We start from the raw sequence: 13244 nt of genomic DNA on the forward strand, positions 1-13244 counted from the left end.
AAAACAGTTCACAATAATGAAGTTCACACATTTAATAGTCTCGATTTCATAAAAGAACAAGTAATAGGTTTATTCCAGGCTGAAAGAAGAAAGAAAGAAAACACGTTTCGGCCTTCTTCACACCTGAAACCTGTTACTTGTTTTATCTTGTATACAGTACATATATTTTATTTATTGTTGTCATTCAGTAAAGTGCTTTGAGAACCCACCTTTAAAAGTGCTATATAAAATAAAATAAAGTAGATTATTATTATAAAAAAACTCACAGAAACACGACCCGGCCCTTTCATGTCAGCTCTTGCACACCCGTGTGCTTCTGCACCGACAGCTGTCTCCTGTCCTCAGCTCGACCCGCAGACCCGCACGAACTAGACCTGTCGAACCTGCTGTCGGGCTGAAGCGGAATGAATCCGGATCGTCAGCGGCCCCGTGGTCATGGAAACCGGACCGACCGAACTGCCCGCGACTGCCCTCCCCTGCTGGTCTAATAATAATAATAATAATAATAATAATAATAATAATGATGATGATGATGACGACGCCGGCCGTCTCTCTCACCCGTGTCCACCGGTCCGGGGAGTTGGAGTCTCTCTGAGAGACGGTCTTTCACTCCGAGTCTCTCCGGGAGCGGGCCCGTCTGTGTCCACACTCCTGTCGACAGCAGGCCGCTCTTTCCCCTCAGGAGAGGAGGAGCTGGAAGAGGAAGATGATGCAGATTCACGGCTTGGAGTTGGGTTTATTTTTATTTTATTTGTTTTTTAATGGCGCGCTCGTTAAGAATCGAACAGCCGGCGCGCGCCTGTCCGCCGAAGCAGCGAGATCATTCAAATGTATTATTATTATTATTATTATTATTATTATTATTATTATTATTATTATTATTATTATTATTATTATTATTATTACCCGTACAGAAGCACTCTATCTAGAAGCACTATCTCTCTGTCCTGTGTCCTAACAAACCCCACTAATCCCCCGTGTGGGAAAGAGAACCCGCTCGTCCCTCCTGTCCTGTCCCGGTGTCGCCGTCACTGGGACTGGAGCAGCGGGAGAGGAGACGCACTTCCAGAACTTTCCTTCCCGCTCGGCTCTTCCCCTCCTGAGGAAAGAGCATCTTCCCACACAAACAGCCCGTTTCTCTCGGAGACGCCCGCAGCACAGGGGGCCTTTTCCCAGGACACCAGGACTCCCCTCGTCTGCGGAAACACCCGGGAAGAGCCTCCCAGCCCACAGGAGGGGAGTCCCAGTCCTTCCCGGGATTTCCAGGACAGGAGCGGCTCCTCAGCTGGGAATAAAACCGCCCCGAGAGGAGCTCGAGCGCTCGGGCTCGGAGCGTCGCTTAGCAACCTCAGACACACAAGGGCACACACAGCCCGCAGACACACAAGAGCGCACACAGCCCGCAGACACACAAGAGAACACACAGTAGTCACAACGTAGTCACACACAACCTGAAGGCACTCAAGAATACATAACCCTCAGACACACAAGACCACACACAGCCCCCAGACACACAAGAGCACACACAGTAGTCACAACGTAGTCTCACACACAACCTGAAGGCACTCAAGAATACATAACCCTCAGACACATAGAGAACACACACAGCCCACAGACACAATGAGCAGACACACACAGCCCACAGACACAACCCTCAGACACACACAGCCCACAGACAGGAGAGAGAAACAGACAGGAGATCGAGGAGCTGAGAGAGAGCTGAAGACACTGAGACAGGAGAGGGAGAGGAGGAGCTCAGGCAGTGTTATCCGAGTGACAGAGAGACACAGAGACACTGCCGCAGGTCAGTCACTGATCCACACAGTCTTTCCCAGCGGGAGAGGAAGACCGGATACTTCCTGGACACAGAGTGAGGACTCTCCACTGAAACACTGATCTCTTCCTCGTAAGAGATCCGACTCACTGAAAACCTGCCCTTAGTGTCCCATGTGAAGAAAACTAATTTTAAATGTTCTATTTTGATCATGTTTGTATTTTGCTATTCTTTGTGTATTTATATAAATGTTATGAATACTTTTGGATATAATTCTGACATTGTATATGTGTGTGTAACAGAATATATTGTAGCATTTACAGGTTCTTCTCAGGACAAAGGACCAGTGGAGACGCGATTAACGAACCAGGCTTTATTCTTTATCAACCACAGAGTATACACACACATGACGGAACACACACACATCTTTAGGGTGGTTATTACTTAACGACTTAACAACAAGCTATACAGTACACTTATAGGGGCGCTTCCTCCTCACAACCGGTTGTTACAGTATGTGTATCTGTGTATATGTGTACTTTATTCTCCTGAGCCGATAATCAAAGAGCAGAACCGGCTCGTCCGGCAACTGGGACTTTATATCTCGCAACGGCGACTTACAATCTCGGAATCACGACTTTATTTCTGGTCATTGGGACTTTATATCTCGCAACGGCGACTTACAATCTCAGAATCACGACTTTATTTCTGGTCATTGGGACTTTATATCTCGCAACGGCGACTTACAATCTCAGAATCACGACTTTATTTCTGGTCATTGGGACTTTATCTCTCGCAATGGCGACTTACAATCTCAGAATCACGACTTTATTTCTGGTCATTGGGACTTTATATCTCGCAACGGCGACTTACAATCTCAGAATCGCGACTTTATTTCTGGTCATTGGGACTTTATATCACACAACTGCGACTTACAATCTCAGAATCACGACTTTATTTCTGGTGATTGGGACTTTATATCTCGCAATTCCGAGTCAGAAAAGTCATAATTTCGAGATCTAAAGTCGAAACGGCGAGAAACCGCGGCGCGTTTTTTTTTTCTTTCCACTCCCTGGCGGACACGGCTTCCACAGAGGAGGGAGAGAAATGGACTTTTATGTTTTTATATCGACTTTATTCTCCTGAGCCGGTAATCAAAGAGCAGACCTCGCGCCAAAACCCGCTTCCGGCTCGTCCTCCGGGTGCCGCTGCAGCGCCGGTTGCTAAGCGACGCTCCGAGCCCGAGCGCTCGAGCTCCTCTCGGGGCAGTTGTGTCTGCTCATTGTGTCTACGGGCTGTGTGTGTTTGAGGGTTGTGTCTGTGGGCTGTGTGTGTCTGCTCATTGTGTCTACGGGCTGTGTGTGTTCTCTATGTGTCTGAGGGTTATGTATTCTTGAGTGCCTTCAGGTTGTGTGTGAGACTACATTGTGATTACTGTGTGCGCTCTTGTGTGTCTGCGGGCTGTGTGCGCTCTTGTGTGTCTGCGGGCTGTGTGTGTCTGCTCATTGTGTCTACAGGCTGTGTGTGTCTGCTCATTGTGTCTGCGGGCTGTGTGTGCTCTTGTGTGTCTGCGGGCTGTGTGCGCTCCCGTGTGTCTGCGGGCTGTGTGTGCTCTCGTGTGTCTGCGGGCTGTGTGTGCTCTTGTGTGTCTGCGGGCTGTGTGCGCTCTTGTGTGTGAGTCTGTGCTGCTCTGGTTTCTCCTCCCAGTAAAGCTCCTATCTGAGCTCCTGCTGCAGCTCCTATCACTGTTCCTGCTGCTGCTCCTGTTGGGCCCCTCAGGGCCCCTATTGCTGCCCCCAGTCCTGCTCCCAGTATCACTGCTCCTGTGCTGAAGTGCGGCTTCACCAGGTCCAGGTGTCTCTCTGCCTCCTCTCTGGCCTTTTCTTCATAGTGCTGCCTGAGCCCCTCCATCTCCCTTCTGTGTGTCTCCTCTCTCTCTCTCCTCTCCCTCTCCTGCTCCTCTCTCACCTCCTCCATCTCTCTCTGCAGCCTCTCTCTCTCCCCTCTCTCTCTCCGCAGCTCCTCCTCCAGCTCTCTCCTCCTCCCCTCATCCCTCTCCTCCCTCAGCCTCTCCTCCAGCTCTGCTATCTTCTCCTCCAGCGCTCTGATCTTCTCCTCTCGTGTCTGGATCTCCTCCTCCATCCTGCGGAGGTGGTTCTGCAGCTCCTTCTGGTGCTTCTCCCTCAGTCTCTCCTCCTCCCTCTGTTTGCTCTCCTCTCTGTCCCTCAGGACCTGCAGTTGCCTCTGTCTGATCTGGGACTCGGCCTCCTGGTACGTCTCAGTGCTGTAGTAGCTGCCCTTGTTTCCTGCTACCAGCTCCTCTATGTTCTCCAGCAGCTCTGTGACCTGAGTGCTGCCCCTGTCCTTGTTGTTGAGGGCGTGATACCTGTTCCCACACTTCTCCACCAGCCACTGGAGCTCCCTGCTGCCTGTGTGCACAGACTCCTCCAGCGTCCTGCTGGCCAGCTCATCACCGTGGGTGAACAGGACCATGGTGTGTCCCAGGGCCCTCTCCCCGAATATCTCCAGGACTGTCTCCAGTGTCCTCCTCTCCTCCCCTGAGGATCCGCCCAGCGGGGTCACCAGGAGGAAGGCGTGGGGTCCCGGGGCAGACAGGTTAACACAGAGCCCCACATCCCGTCTCCTGTCCCCCTCAGACAGTCCGGCGTGGAGCCAGTCTGGAGTGTCCACCACAGTCACCCGTCTCCCGGACACTTGTCCTGTCCTCTTCCGGCTCTCCTGAGTGACCGCGGAGCTGCTGGCTTCAGAGGGAAACTCCTCTGAGCCCAGGATGGTGTTTCCTGCTGCGCTCTTCCCAGCACCAGTCCTGCCCAGCAGCACCAGTCTCAGCTCAGAGGGGCGGGGCTGGAGTCTGGGTTTGACTGCAGGGTCCCCTTCACTCACTGCAACAGGAGGAGAGACAGGAGCATCAGGGAGGTGACACATGAGAGGAGACCAACCTCTCCACAGATAAGAAGGGTTCAGTTTGCTCAAGAGACAAAACTTAAAAGTCATTATGAAGGAATCTTACAGAATGAACATCTGGGAATTAACCTTGAGTATCAACTAACTACATAGTTTTACCTGATGTTCGTGATTTTCACTACTGTCAGATATTGTTTCCCAAAGTGACTCAAGTTTCATCTGAAGAATCTGTGTTCATTTACTGGCCTCAAGCAACAACAGTCATGCTGCAGTACTGTACTGTTACAGGGGCAGAGTGTAGAAGGACGTTAATTGAAGAAGGAGAGATAATCTCTTCACTCCAGTGAAGAACAGCACTCTAGGAGAGTGTGCAGTCCAGTGCAATCATCCTGTTGGGATTTCACTCTGTTCAGTAACTCTCCATCTCAGCCTGTTTGACAGATTCTACAACAGGCTGCTGCTGTTCAGTCACAGACTCACTGATCTGCAGACAAGCTGTGACGAGTCCTTCAGACTGATGTACAGAAACAGCTCTTGTCTGGGGTTCTAATGATCTGCTGATGGGCTCTTTCACCCACTCCTGTCCTGCTGGACTTCAGAGCTGCCTTTGACACTAACAGATCAACTGAGGAGGCCATCGCCCCTGGTCTACACACTGCCCTCTCACACCTGGACGAGAGAGAAACGTATGTGTGAATGTTGTTGTTGATTACAGCTCAGCATTCAACACCATCGTACCCTCAAGGCTTATCACCAAGCTCAGGGTCCTCCAGAGGGTGGTGACACTGGCTCAGAACACTAACGGCTGCGCTACTGAACACAGAGGATATATACTGTGTTAATGCCTCAAGAAGGCCAGGTCTATCCTCAGGGACCCCAATCACCCTAAACACAACTTGCTCTCTCTACTACCATCTGGAAAACGGTACTGAAGTATCAGACCAAGACCACCAGGTGTCAGAACAGCTTCTTCCCCCAGGCAGTAAGACTGCTGAACAGCCAACCACAGCAGACACCTGCAGTTACCTCCTTGAACTGACAGGGGGCACTGGCACTCTCAGGACACCTACGAAGAGCACTAAATACCTCCTACCCTGCACCCTACGACTGTCAGGACACCTCAATACCTTCTACCCTGTACCCTACTACTGTCAGGACACCTAAATACCTCCTACCCAGTACCCTACTACTGTCAGGACACCTAAATACCTCCTACCCAGTACCCTACCACTGTCAGGACACCTCAATACCTCCTATCCTTGTGTTAGTTCCACACAATCTGTGAATTGCAATTGTGTAATCTGTTGTATCCCAATGTTAACCCCTATAAATTCCTGTCCTCCAACTCTTCTATCCCTCTTAACGAGCCTTTAACGAGCTCGCAGATTTCAATGCTGACAACACCGCTGTGTGCTGTACTGTTCGTGCATCGATCAATAACCCTTGATTGATTGAGTGTTGGTCAGACAGTCTTGAGGTACAGATTACAGATACTGAGCTGCTGTGTGATGGATTAAATCTAATCTCCCTGAGGGAAAACAGTTACAATTACAGCACAGAGGATTTAAACAGACTCAGATCTGTGTGCCACTGTGTTAGTAACGCAGTGCAGAGCGGAGCACAGTATGATTTTAATTCCTAACAAGACACAAGATGGTTGAACCTCTCAGTCTGATGAGCAGTAAGATCAGTGACTCAGTAATACAGCATCAATCACACTCACTGCTGGGAGGTTCAAGATCTTTACTGTTCCTCCTCTTGACAGGCAGTCTGGGCTCCTCTGTCTCTTTCTCCAGCTCCTCTTCCTCCAGTGTCTTTCTCATCTTCTCCTTCAGCTCCTCTTCTCTCCTGCTCCACTCCTCTTCCAACCTCTGTCTGAGCTCCTCTTCTCTCTCTCTCTCCCTTCTTTCATACTTCTGTCTCAGCTCCTCTGTCTCTCTCTGTCTCTCCTCCTCCCTCTGTCTCAGCTCCTCTGTCTCTCTCTGTCTCTCCTCCTCCCTCTGTCTCAGCTCCTCTGTCTCTCTCTGTCTCTCCTCCTCCTTTTGTTTAATATATTTTTCTAGTTCAGTGTTTATTTCTTTGATGTCAGTGGTGAAGTAAAGCCCATAGTTTCCTGCCACCATGTCCTCTATCTTCTCCAGCAGCTCTGTGACCTGAGTGCTGCCCCTGTCCTTGTTGTTGAGAACATGATACCTGTTCCCACACTTCTCCATCAGCCACTGGAGCTCCTCTCCTCCTTCCTCAATGTGCTGCTCAATGGTTGTGTCTCCCAGTGTCCCCCCCCAGATGAACAGCACTATTGTGTGTCTCCACACTCTCTCACTGAGAAGCTCCAGATGTTCCTTCACTAATCTCCAGTCTGTGTCTGAGTTCACATTAATCACCAGGAGGAGAGCATGGGGTCCTGGGGGACACAGAGACACACTGCGCACAACCTCCTGTCTGATCTGCTGTGGAACATAATCATCATCATCATAATTCCACTCATCCCAGCCTGGAGTGTTGACCACAGTGATCTGCCTCCCAGCTACTTCACCCTGTCTCTTCTCACATTCCTGAGGTTCTCCCTCAGTGTCAAACTCCTCTCTGCCCAGGATGGTGTTTCCTGCTGAGCTCTTCCCAGACCATCTCTGGCCCAGCAGCATGATCCTGATCTCTGAGAGATGCTGTGGTGCCTCATGGGAATCAGCCCGTCTCCTTCCTTTGAGAGAGGAAAATCACAGATTATTGAGATTATTTTTCTGTGTATTCTCTGTGGTATACAAACATATTCTGTTAATGTTAATCAAACTGTATTCTTACAACATTCTTATTCTGTATCCTTACAATTTATATAAAATATATATTTCTTATTTTTAACTGTTCTCTCAATAGTACATGTTTATTTTTCATCAGGATTTTGTTTCTTAGAATAATTTAACCTCACTGAAAGGTTAGATTTCTCTCATTTGATAAACACAGACATTTTTTCCCTATGTCTTCCTTGCTCATATTTACCAAGGGCGCCAATACTTCTGGAGAGCCCTGTAGAGTCCCACTAACACTCTGAGTGTCCAGTGGCAGTTCAGACCCATATGGGGCTCCTGTGTTCAGTATGAACCTTTATACCACCTTATTTTAAAAACACATGTCAAAACTGTAAAATCATTCAGTCCGTCCTGATTCTTCAGTAGTGAGTCTAAAATGTCACATTTCATAAAGAAATGTTTGGGACTCAGCCACCTGGCTTGGAAATCTGTGTGTTGTATAGTTTCAAACCGCTTAGAAACTATCTACTGTGATCCACACTGAAGAGAACTAGCATGATGTTAGTTTAAAATCAGTGAAACTGACAAGCTGGAGAAATGGAGTCTCTTTAGTCTGAAGGGAGTGTCCCACACTGACAGGGTGAAGATAGGAAACACAATACATACAAAATATTCAACATCCTCAGTGACAGTCAGTCATCATTAAAGACCAGTTAGATATTGACACCTCAGAGTTCTTCAGAATTAACACTGAAACTCAAAGCAACACTAAGACTTAAAATCAGGAGTGGGAGGCTCTACTGTACACAGAGAGGGGTGGGAGAGGGGAACAAGCTGCCCGGTCAGGACAGGAGAAACAGCTGCACGAGAACCTGGAATCACTACTAATTACGGGCCAAATAAATTCCTCTGTTGTTCATCTGTACTGATTCCTCTCTGCTATTATCAGCTGTACAAGAAACACGGCCTCTGAGCAACAAAAGGAAATGTTCATATCTGAGCATCATGAATACTAACAGTGTGAATCCAATACCATCAGCACACAGTCAGGTTTAACATCAACCATTCTACCTTAAATAAACACCTGATTAAAATATTTAGTGAATTCCAAACAGCTTGAGTTGACACTACCGATCCCTGATCCCTGACAAAAGAAAGTGAAAGTACATCAGCTCCTGTCTCTCTCTCCAAGTTCAGACCCTGTGTGTCTGACAGAACACACTCAGCAGACAGGAAGACACTTCTCCAGCTGCTGCTGTGCTCTGTGACAGAGAAGAGACCCTCAGTGACTCCCTTACCGACACTCTGACAGGCAGAACAAGAGAAAACTCACCAGGGCTGAGCGCTGAGCTCTCAGACGCCATCTCTCTCTCTCCTCTTCCTGCTGATCTGAGGGAGAAGGACTTTCTGTTCTCTTCAGGTAAAGGTGAGCTCACCTGAGCGATGAAGACTCTACTCTGGCGCCACCTGGTGGATCAGTACAAATGAAACTTAATAAACCGCCAGGAAAATTCATAACGCATCTCTTCACTCTGGAAACATTCAACATGAAAATACTTTTCACGTGTAAACTCTCATGTGACTCGTGTTGTTCCAATAAAAGGCTTGCTCTGTCAACCTATCAGCTGCTGCAGGTGAAAGGCTCAGGAAATCCAGAAATTTTAAAAGTAACTGAGACAAATCGCACGAGTGTGTCTTAAATACAACGATTAACTGCGAATGGACTGAAAAAGACTCCGTTTTAAACTCACTTCCCCTGTGAACCTGCAGCACTGAGTCAGTGTTTTCTGAAATGTGCTCGTATTTAGAAGAGCTAATACTTCGCATGTGCATTAAACACATACTCTTTTGGGGAACAAACGTGCAAAAACAATTTAAAAGAAACGAGTAGTATTTAGGATTTAGAGAAACAGGTAAAAACATCACCAAGGACATCAGAGTCTCCTTCCCTGAGGTCTTTCACATCCAGACTCTAAAACTTCCTCAATAAAAGAGCTTTAATTTCACGGGTCCTGTGTCAATCAGCTGTTTCCTCTCGGTGCGGAGTCTTCCTCTGCAGAACACGATAAGAAGGCACTTTAAAAGGCGCTATACGAGATGAATATTAATGTCCATCTTCCATCTCACTTCAGCGTTGTTAATTTACCTGCGCAGAAATGAGGAAGTATATATATATAAACAAACTCCGTGTGTACAAAGAGTCAATCGTGCTGTTTTTCTAGAGTTTCTCCACAAAGCTGTATTCCAGACCACACGGATCAAGAGAGAGAAATTGTTCGGGGATTTAAATACGGTTTAAAAGAAACGGAGATGTTTTAAACAAGCTTCGGTGTACGATGAGCTTTCAGGAGCTGATCCTATATCCTGAAAGCGTGACTTGCGAGCAATTTCCCGATTTCAGGACCGAAAAACCAACATTTCTCGCTAAACCGACACACCGTGAGAAGAGAGAAGAGTTCAGAAGTTTCTGCTCACCTTCGGTGCGGCCGGGCCGGCGCTCTGACCCGCTCCAGCAGGACTGCAGGCTCCGGTCCGCAGGTCCGAGCGCAGTTTACAGGAAAGGAGCGGAACCGGAGGAACCGGGACTCGGGAATGCGGAGGAACTGGAGGCGCAGCTGGGAGCGAGAGCCGTAATACTGCGAGAATAGGCGCCTCCACAGCCTGAGAGATCCGCACGTCCAGGACCCGCCTCGCCCGGCTCTCGCAGGGAAACCCTGTACGTCCACGGAGAGGACGGGCGGGTTCCACGAGTGTACGTGCCCAGACCACTGTAAAGAGTTTCCTCTGTGGGGCTGCCGTGTACTGGTGGTGATCGAGGCTCCAATAAATGCGGGGACTTCTAGAGTAGCGATAATACGGTAGGAGAGCTGACAGGTGTCTGTATGGGACTCCTATAGTAGAGATAAGACGGTAGGGGAGCTGACAGGTGTGTCTGTACGGGACTCCTGTAGTAGAGATGAGACGGTAGGAGAGCTGACAGGTGTGTCTGTACGGGACTCCTATAGTAGAGATAAGACGGTAGGAGAGCTGACAGGTGTGTCTATACGGGACTCCTATAGTAGAGATAATACGGTAGGAAAGCTGACAGGTGTGTCTATACGGGACTCCTATAGTAGAGATGAGACGGTAGGAGAGCTGACAGGTGTGTCTATAGGGACTCCTATAGTAGAGATGAGACGGTAGGAGAGCTGACAGGTGTGTCTATACGGGACTCCTATAGTAGAGATAAGAAGGTAGGAGAGCTGACAGGTGTGTCTATACGGGACTCCTATAGTAGAGATAAGACAGTAGGAGAGCTGACAGGTGTGTCGATACGGGACTCCTATAGTAGAGATGAGACGGTAGGAGAGCTGACAGGTGTGTCTATACGGGACTCCTATAGTAGAGATAATACGGTAGGAAAGCTGACAGGTGTGTCTATACGGGACTCCTATAGTAGAGATGAGACGGTAGGAGAGCTGACAGGTGTGTCTATAGGGACTCCTATAGTAGAGATGAGACGGTAGGAGAGCTGACAGGTGTCTGTATGGGACTCCTATAGTAGAGATGAGACGGTAGGAGAGCTGACAGGTGTGTCTGTACGGGACTCCTATAGTAGAGATGAGACGGTAGGAGAGCTGACAGGTAATAATAATAATAAACTTTATTTTATATAGCGCCTTTAAAGGTGGCTTCTCAAAGCGCTTTACAGGATGACAATAACAATAAATAAGAAGACTACAACAATAAATAAGAAAATTTCACAAGACAGGACACAATTATAATTACAACAATACAACAATAACAATAGAGGAGACCGTGGAAGATGGTATTAAGAAGAGCAGAGGGGTGAAGAATGGAACCAGTTAAGTAAAGGCTTTTCTGAAAAGGAGGGTTTTGAGCCTGGATTTGAAGGAGTTTAGAGAAGGTGACTCTCTAATATCCTTGGGCAAAGAGTTCCAGAGCTTGGGGGCATAGCAGGAGAAGGCCCTGTCGCCCATACAATGTAGACGGGCTTGGGGGACAGTAAGGAGGGCAGAATTTGAAGAGCGGAGGTTGCGAGGTGGGGAGTAGGGCGATAAAAGTTCAGACAGGTATTGAGGTGCCAAGCCATGTAAAGCCTTGTAGGTGAGCATGAGGATTTTAAAGTCTACGCGGAATTTGACCGGAAGCCAGTGCAAGGACTCCAGGATAGGAGTAATGTGAACACTTGCACTAGACCTGGTCAGGATTCTGGCTGCTGAATTTTGGACATACTGCAGCTTGTTCAGAGTAGATTTAGATACCCCAGGGAGCAGAGCATTGCAGAAGTCAATTCGAGAGAATACAAATATGTTGATCAGCTTTTCAGCCACAGTTAATGATAGCATAGGGCGTAGTCTTGCGATATTTCTAAGGTGAAAAAAAGATGTTTTGGCAGTATGCTGTACATGTGGGTCGAATGTTAAGCCAGAATCGAATATAACCCCAAGGTTTTTCAATTTTGATTGGAGCTCAAGTACAGAGCCATCTACAGACAGGGTTACAGGACTGGCTTTATGAAGTTGATGGGGGGTACCAATAAGCATGACTTCAGTCTTGTCACAGTTAAGATGAAGGAAGTTTTGAGTCATCCAAATTTTTATGTCAGAGATGCAGTTAGATAGAATAGAGACAGCCACATCAGTGTCGGGTTTGGTATGGATGTATATTTGAGTATCGTCAGCGTAAAAATGAAAGCTGAGGCCATGTGATCTTAAAAGCTGACCAAGTGGGAACATGTAAATGCTGAAGAGCAAGGGGCCCAGTATTGAGCCCTGAGGGACACCAGACTTGACAAGACCAATTTCAGACCTGTACCCATTGAGAGAGACAAAGTGACAGCGATCAGTGAGGTAAGACTTAAACCATTTGAGGGCAGTGTCAGAGACTCCAAACACAGTCTCGAGACGAGAAAGCAAGATGTTATGGTCAACAGTGTCAAAGGCAGCACTGAGATCAAGAAGGATGAGTATGGAAAGAGAACCAGAATCAGAAGCTATTAGGAGATCGTTGGTGACTTTGACTAGGGCGGTTTCTGTGCTGTGAAGTTGACGGAAGCCAGATTGGAGGGGTTCGAAAAGGTTGTTTGTCATGAGGTGGTTATGTAACTGAAGTGTGACAGCACGTTCTAGAATTTTAGAGAGAAAGGGTAAGTTGGAGATGGGGCGAAAGTTGATAAGATTGTCGAGAGCCATGTTAGGCTTCTTTGGCACTGGGGTAATAGCAGCAGTTTTGAGGACCGTTGGTACAATGCCGGTGCTCAAGGATTCATGTATTATATTGAGGACAATGGGACAGAGAGAAGAGAAACAGGACTGGAATAAAGTGGTGGGAATGGGATCTAAAATAGATGTGGTGGGTTTCATGCGCGTAACTAGTTTGTTTAGGGATGCTGAGTCAAGAAGAGAGAAGCTGGAGAGACGGGAACCAGAGAAGTTGGATGAGGAGGGAGGAGGTGTGGAAATTATATCCGTAGTGGAGAGAATGTGATGCCGGATGTTGTCAATCTTAGAACTAAAGAAATCTAAGAATGTGTTGCAAAGTTGTGATGAGGCAGGTAATGTGGTGGGGCAGTTTGGCTTGAGCAGTCTGTTGATGGTGGAGAAAAGATGTCTGGGATTGTTTTGGTGATTTTCAATGATGTGAGAGAAGTAGGTGGATCTAGCAGACTCTATAGTAACCTTATAATCAGATAAGTAATCTCTCCAGGCCTGATAATGTACATTGAGGCCGGAAAGACGCCACCTACGCTCAAGTTTGCGAGAGGCTGCCTTCATGAAACGCAGATGGTCATTGTA

General features: G+C 47.7%; 1 protein-coding gene across 1 annotated transcript; it reads right to left on the minus strand.

The window, feature by feature from the left end:
- Positions 1-3325: 3325 nt before the first annotated feature.
- Positions 3326-10027, minus strand: LOC138242570 (GTPase IMAP family member 8-like; the record flags this gene model as incomplete). Its single annotated transcript, XM_069198105.1, has 4 exons — positions 9922-10027; positions 8780-8913; positions 6423-7400; positions 3326-4677 (listed from the first exon to the last, which is right to left on the minus strand). Coding segments are annotated over exons 2-4 (2361 nt in total), but the record flags the coding sequence as incomplete, so codon positions are not given.
- Between the last annotated feature and the right edge of the window lie 3217 nt (positions 10028-13244).

Source organism: Lepisosteus oculatus, chromosome 14 (genome assembly GCF_040954835.1).
Source record: "Lepisosteus oculatus isolate fLepOcu1 chromosome 14, fLepOcu1.hap2, whole genome shotgun sequence".
NCBI lineage: Eukaryota > Metazoa > Chordata > Actinopteri > Semionotiformes > Lepisosteidae > Lepisosteus > Lepisosteus oculatus.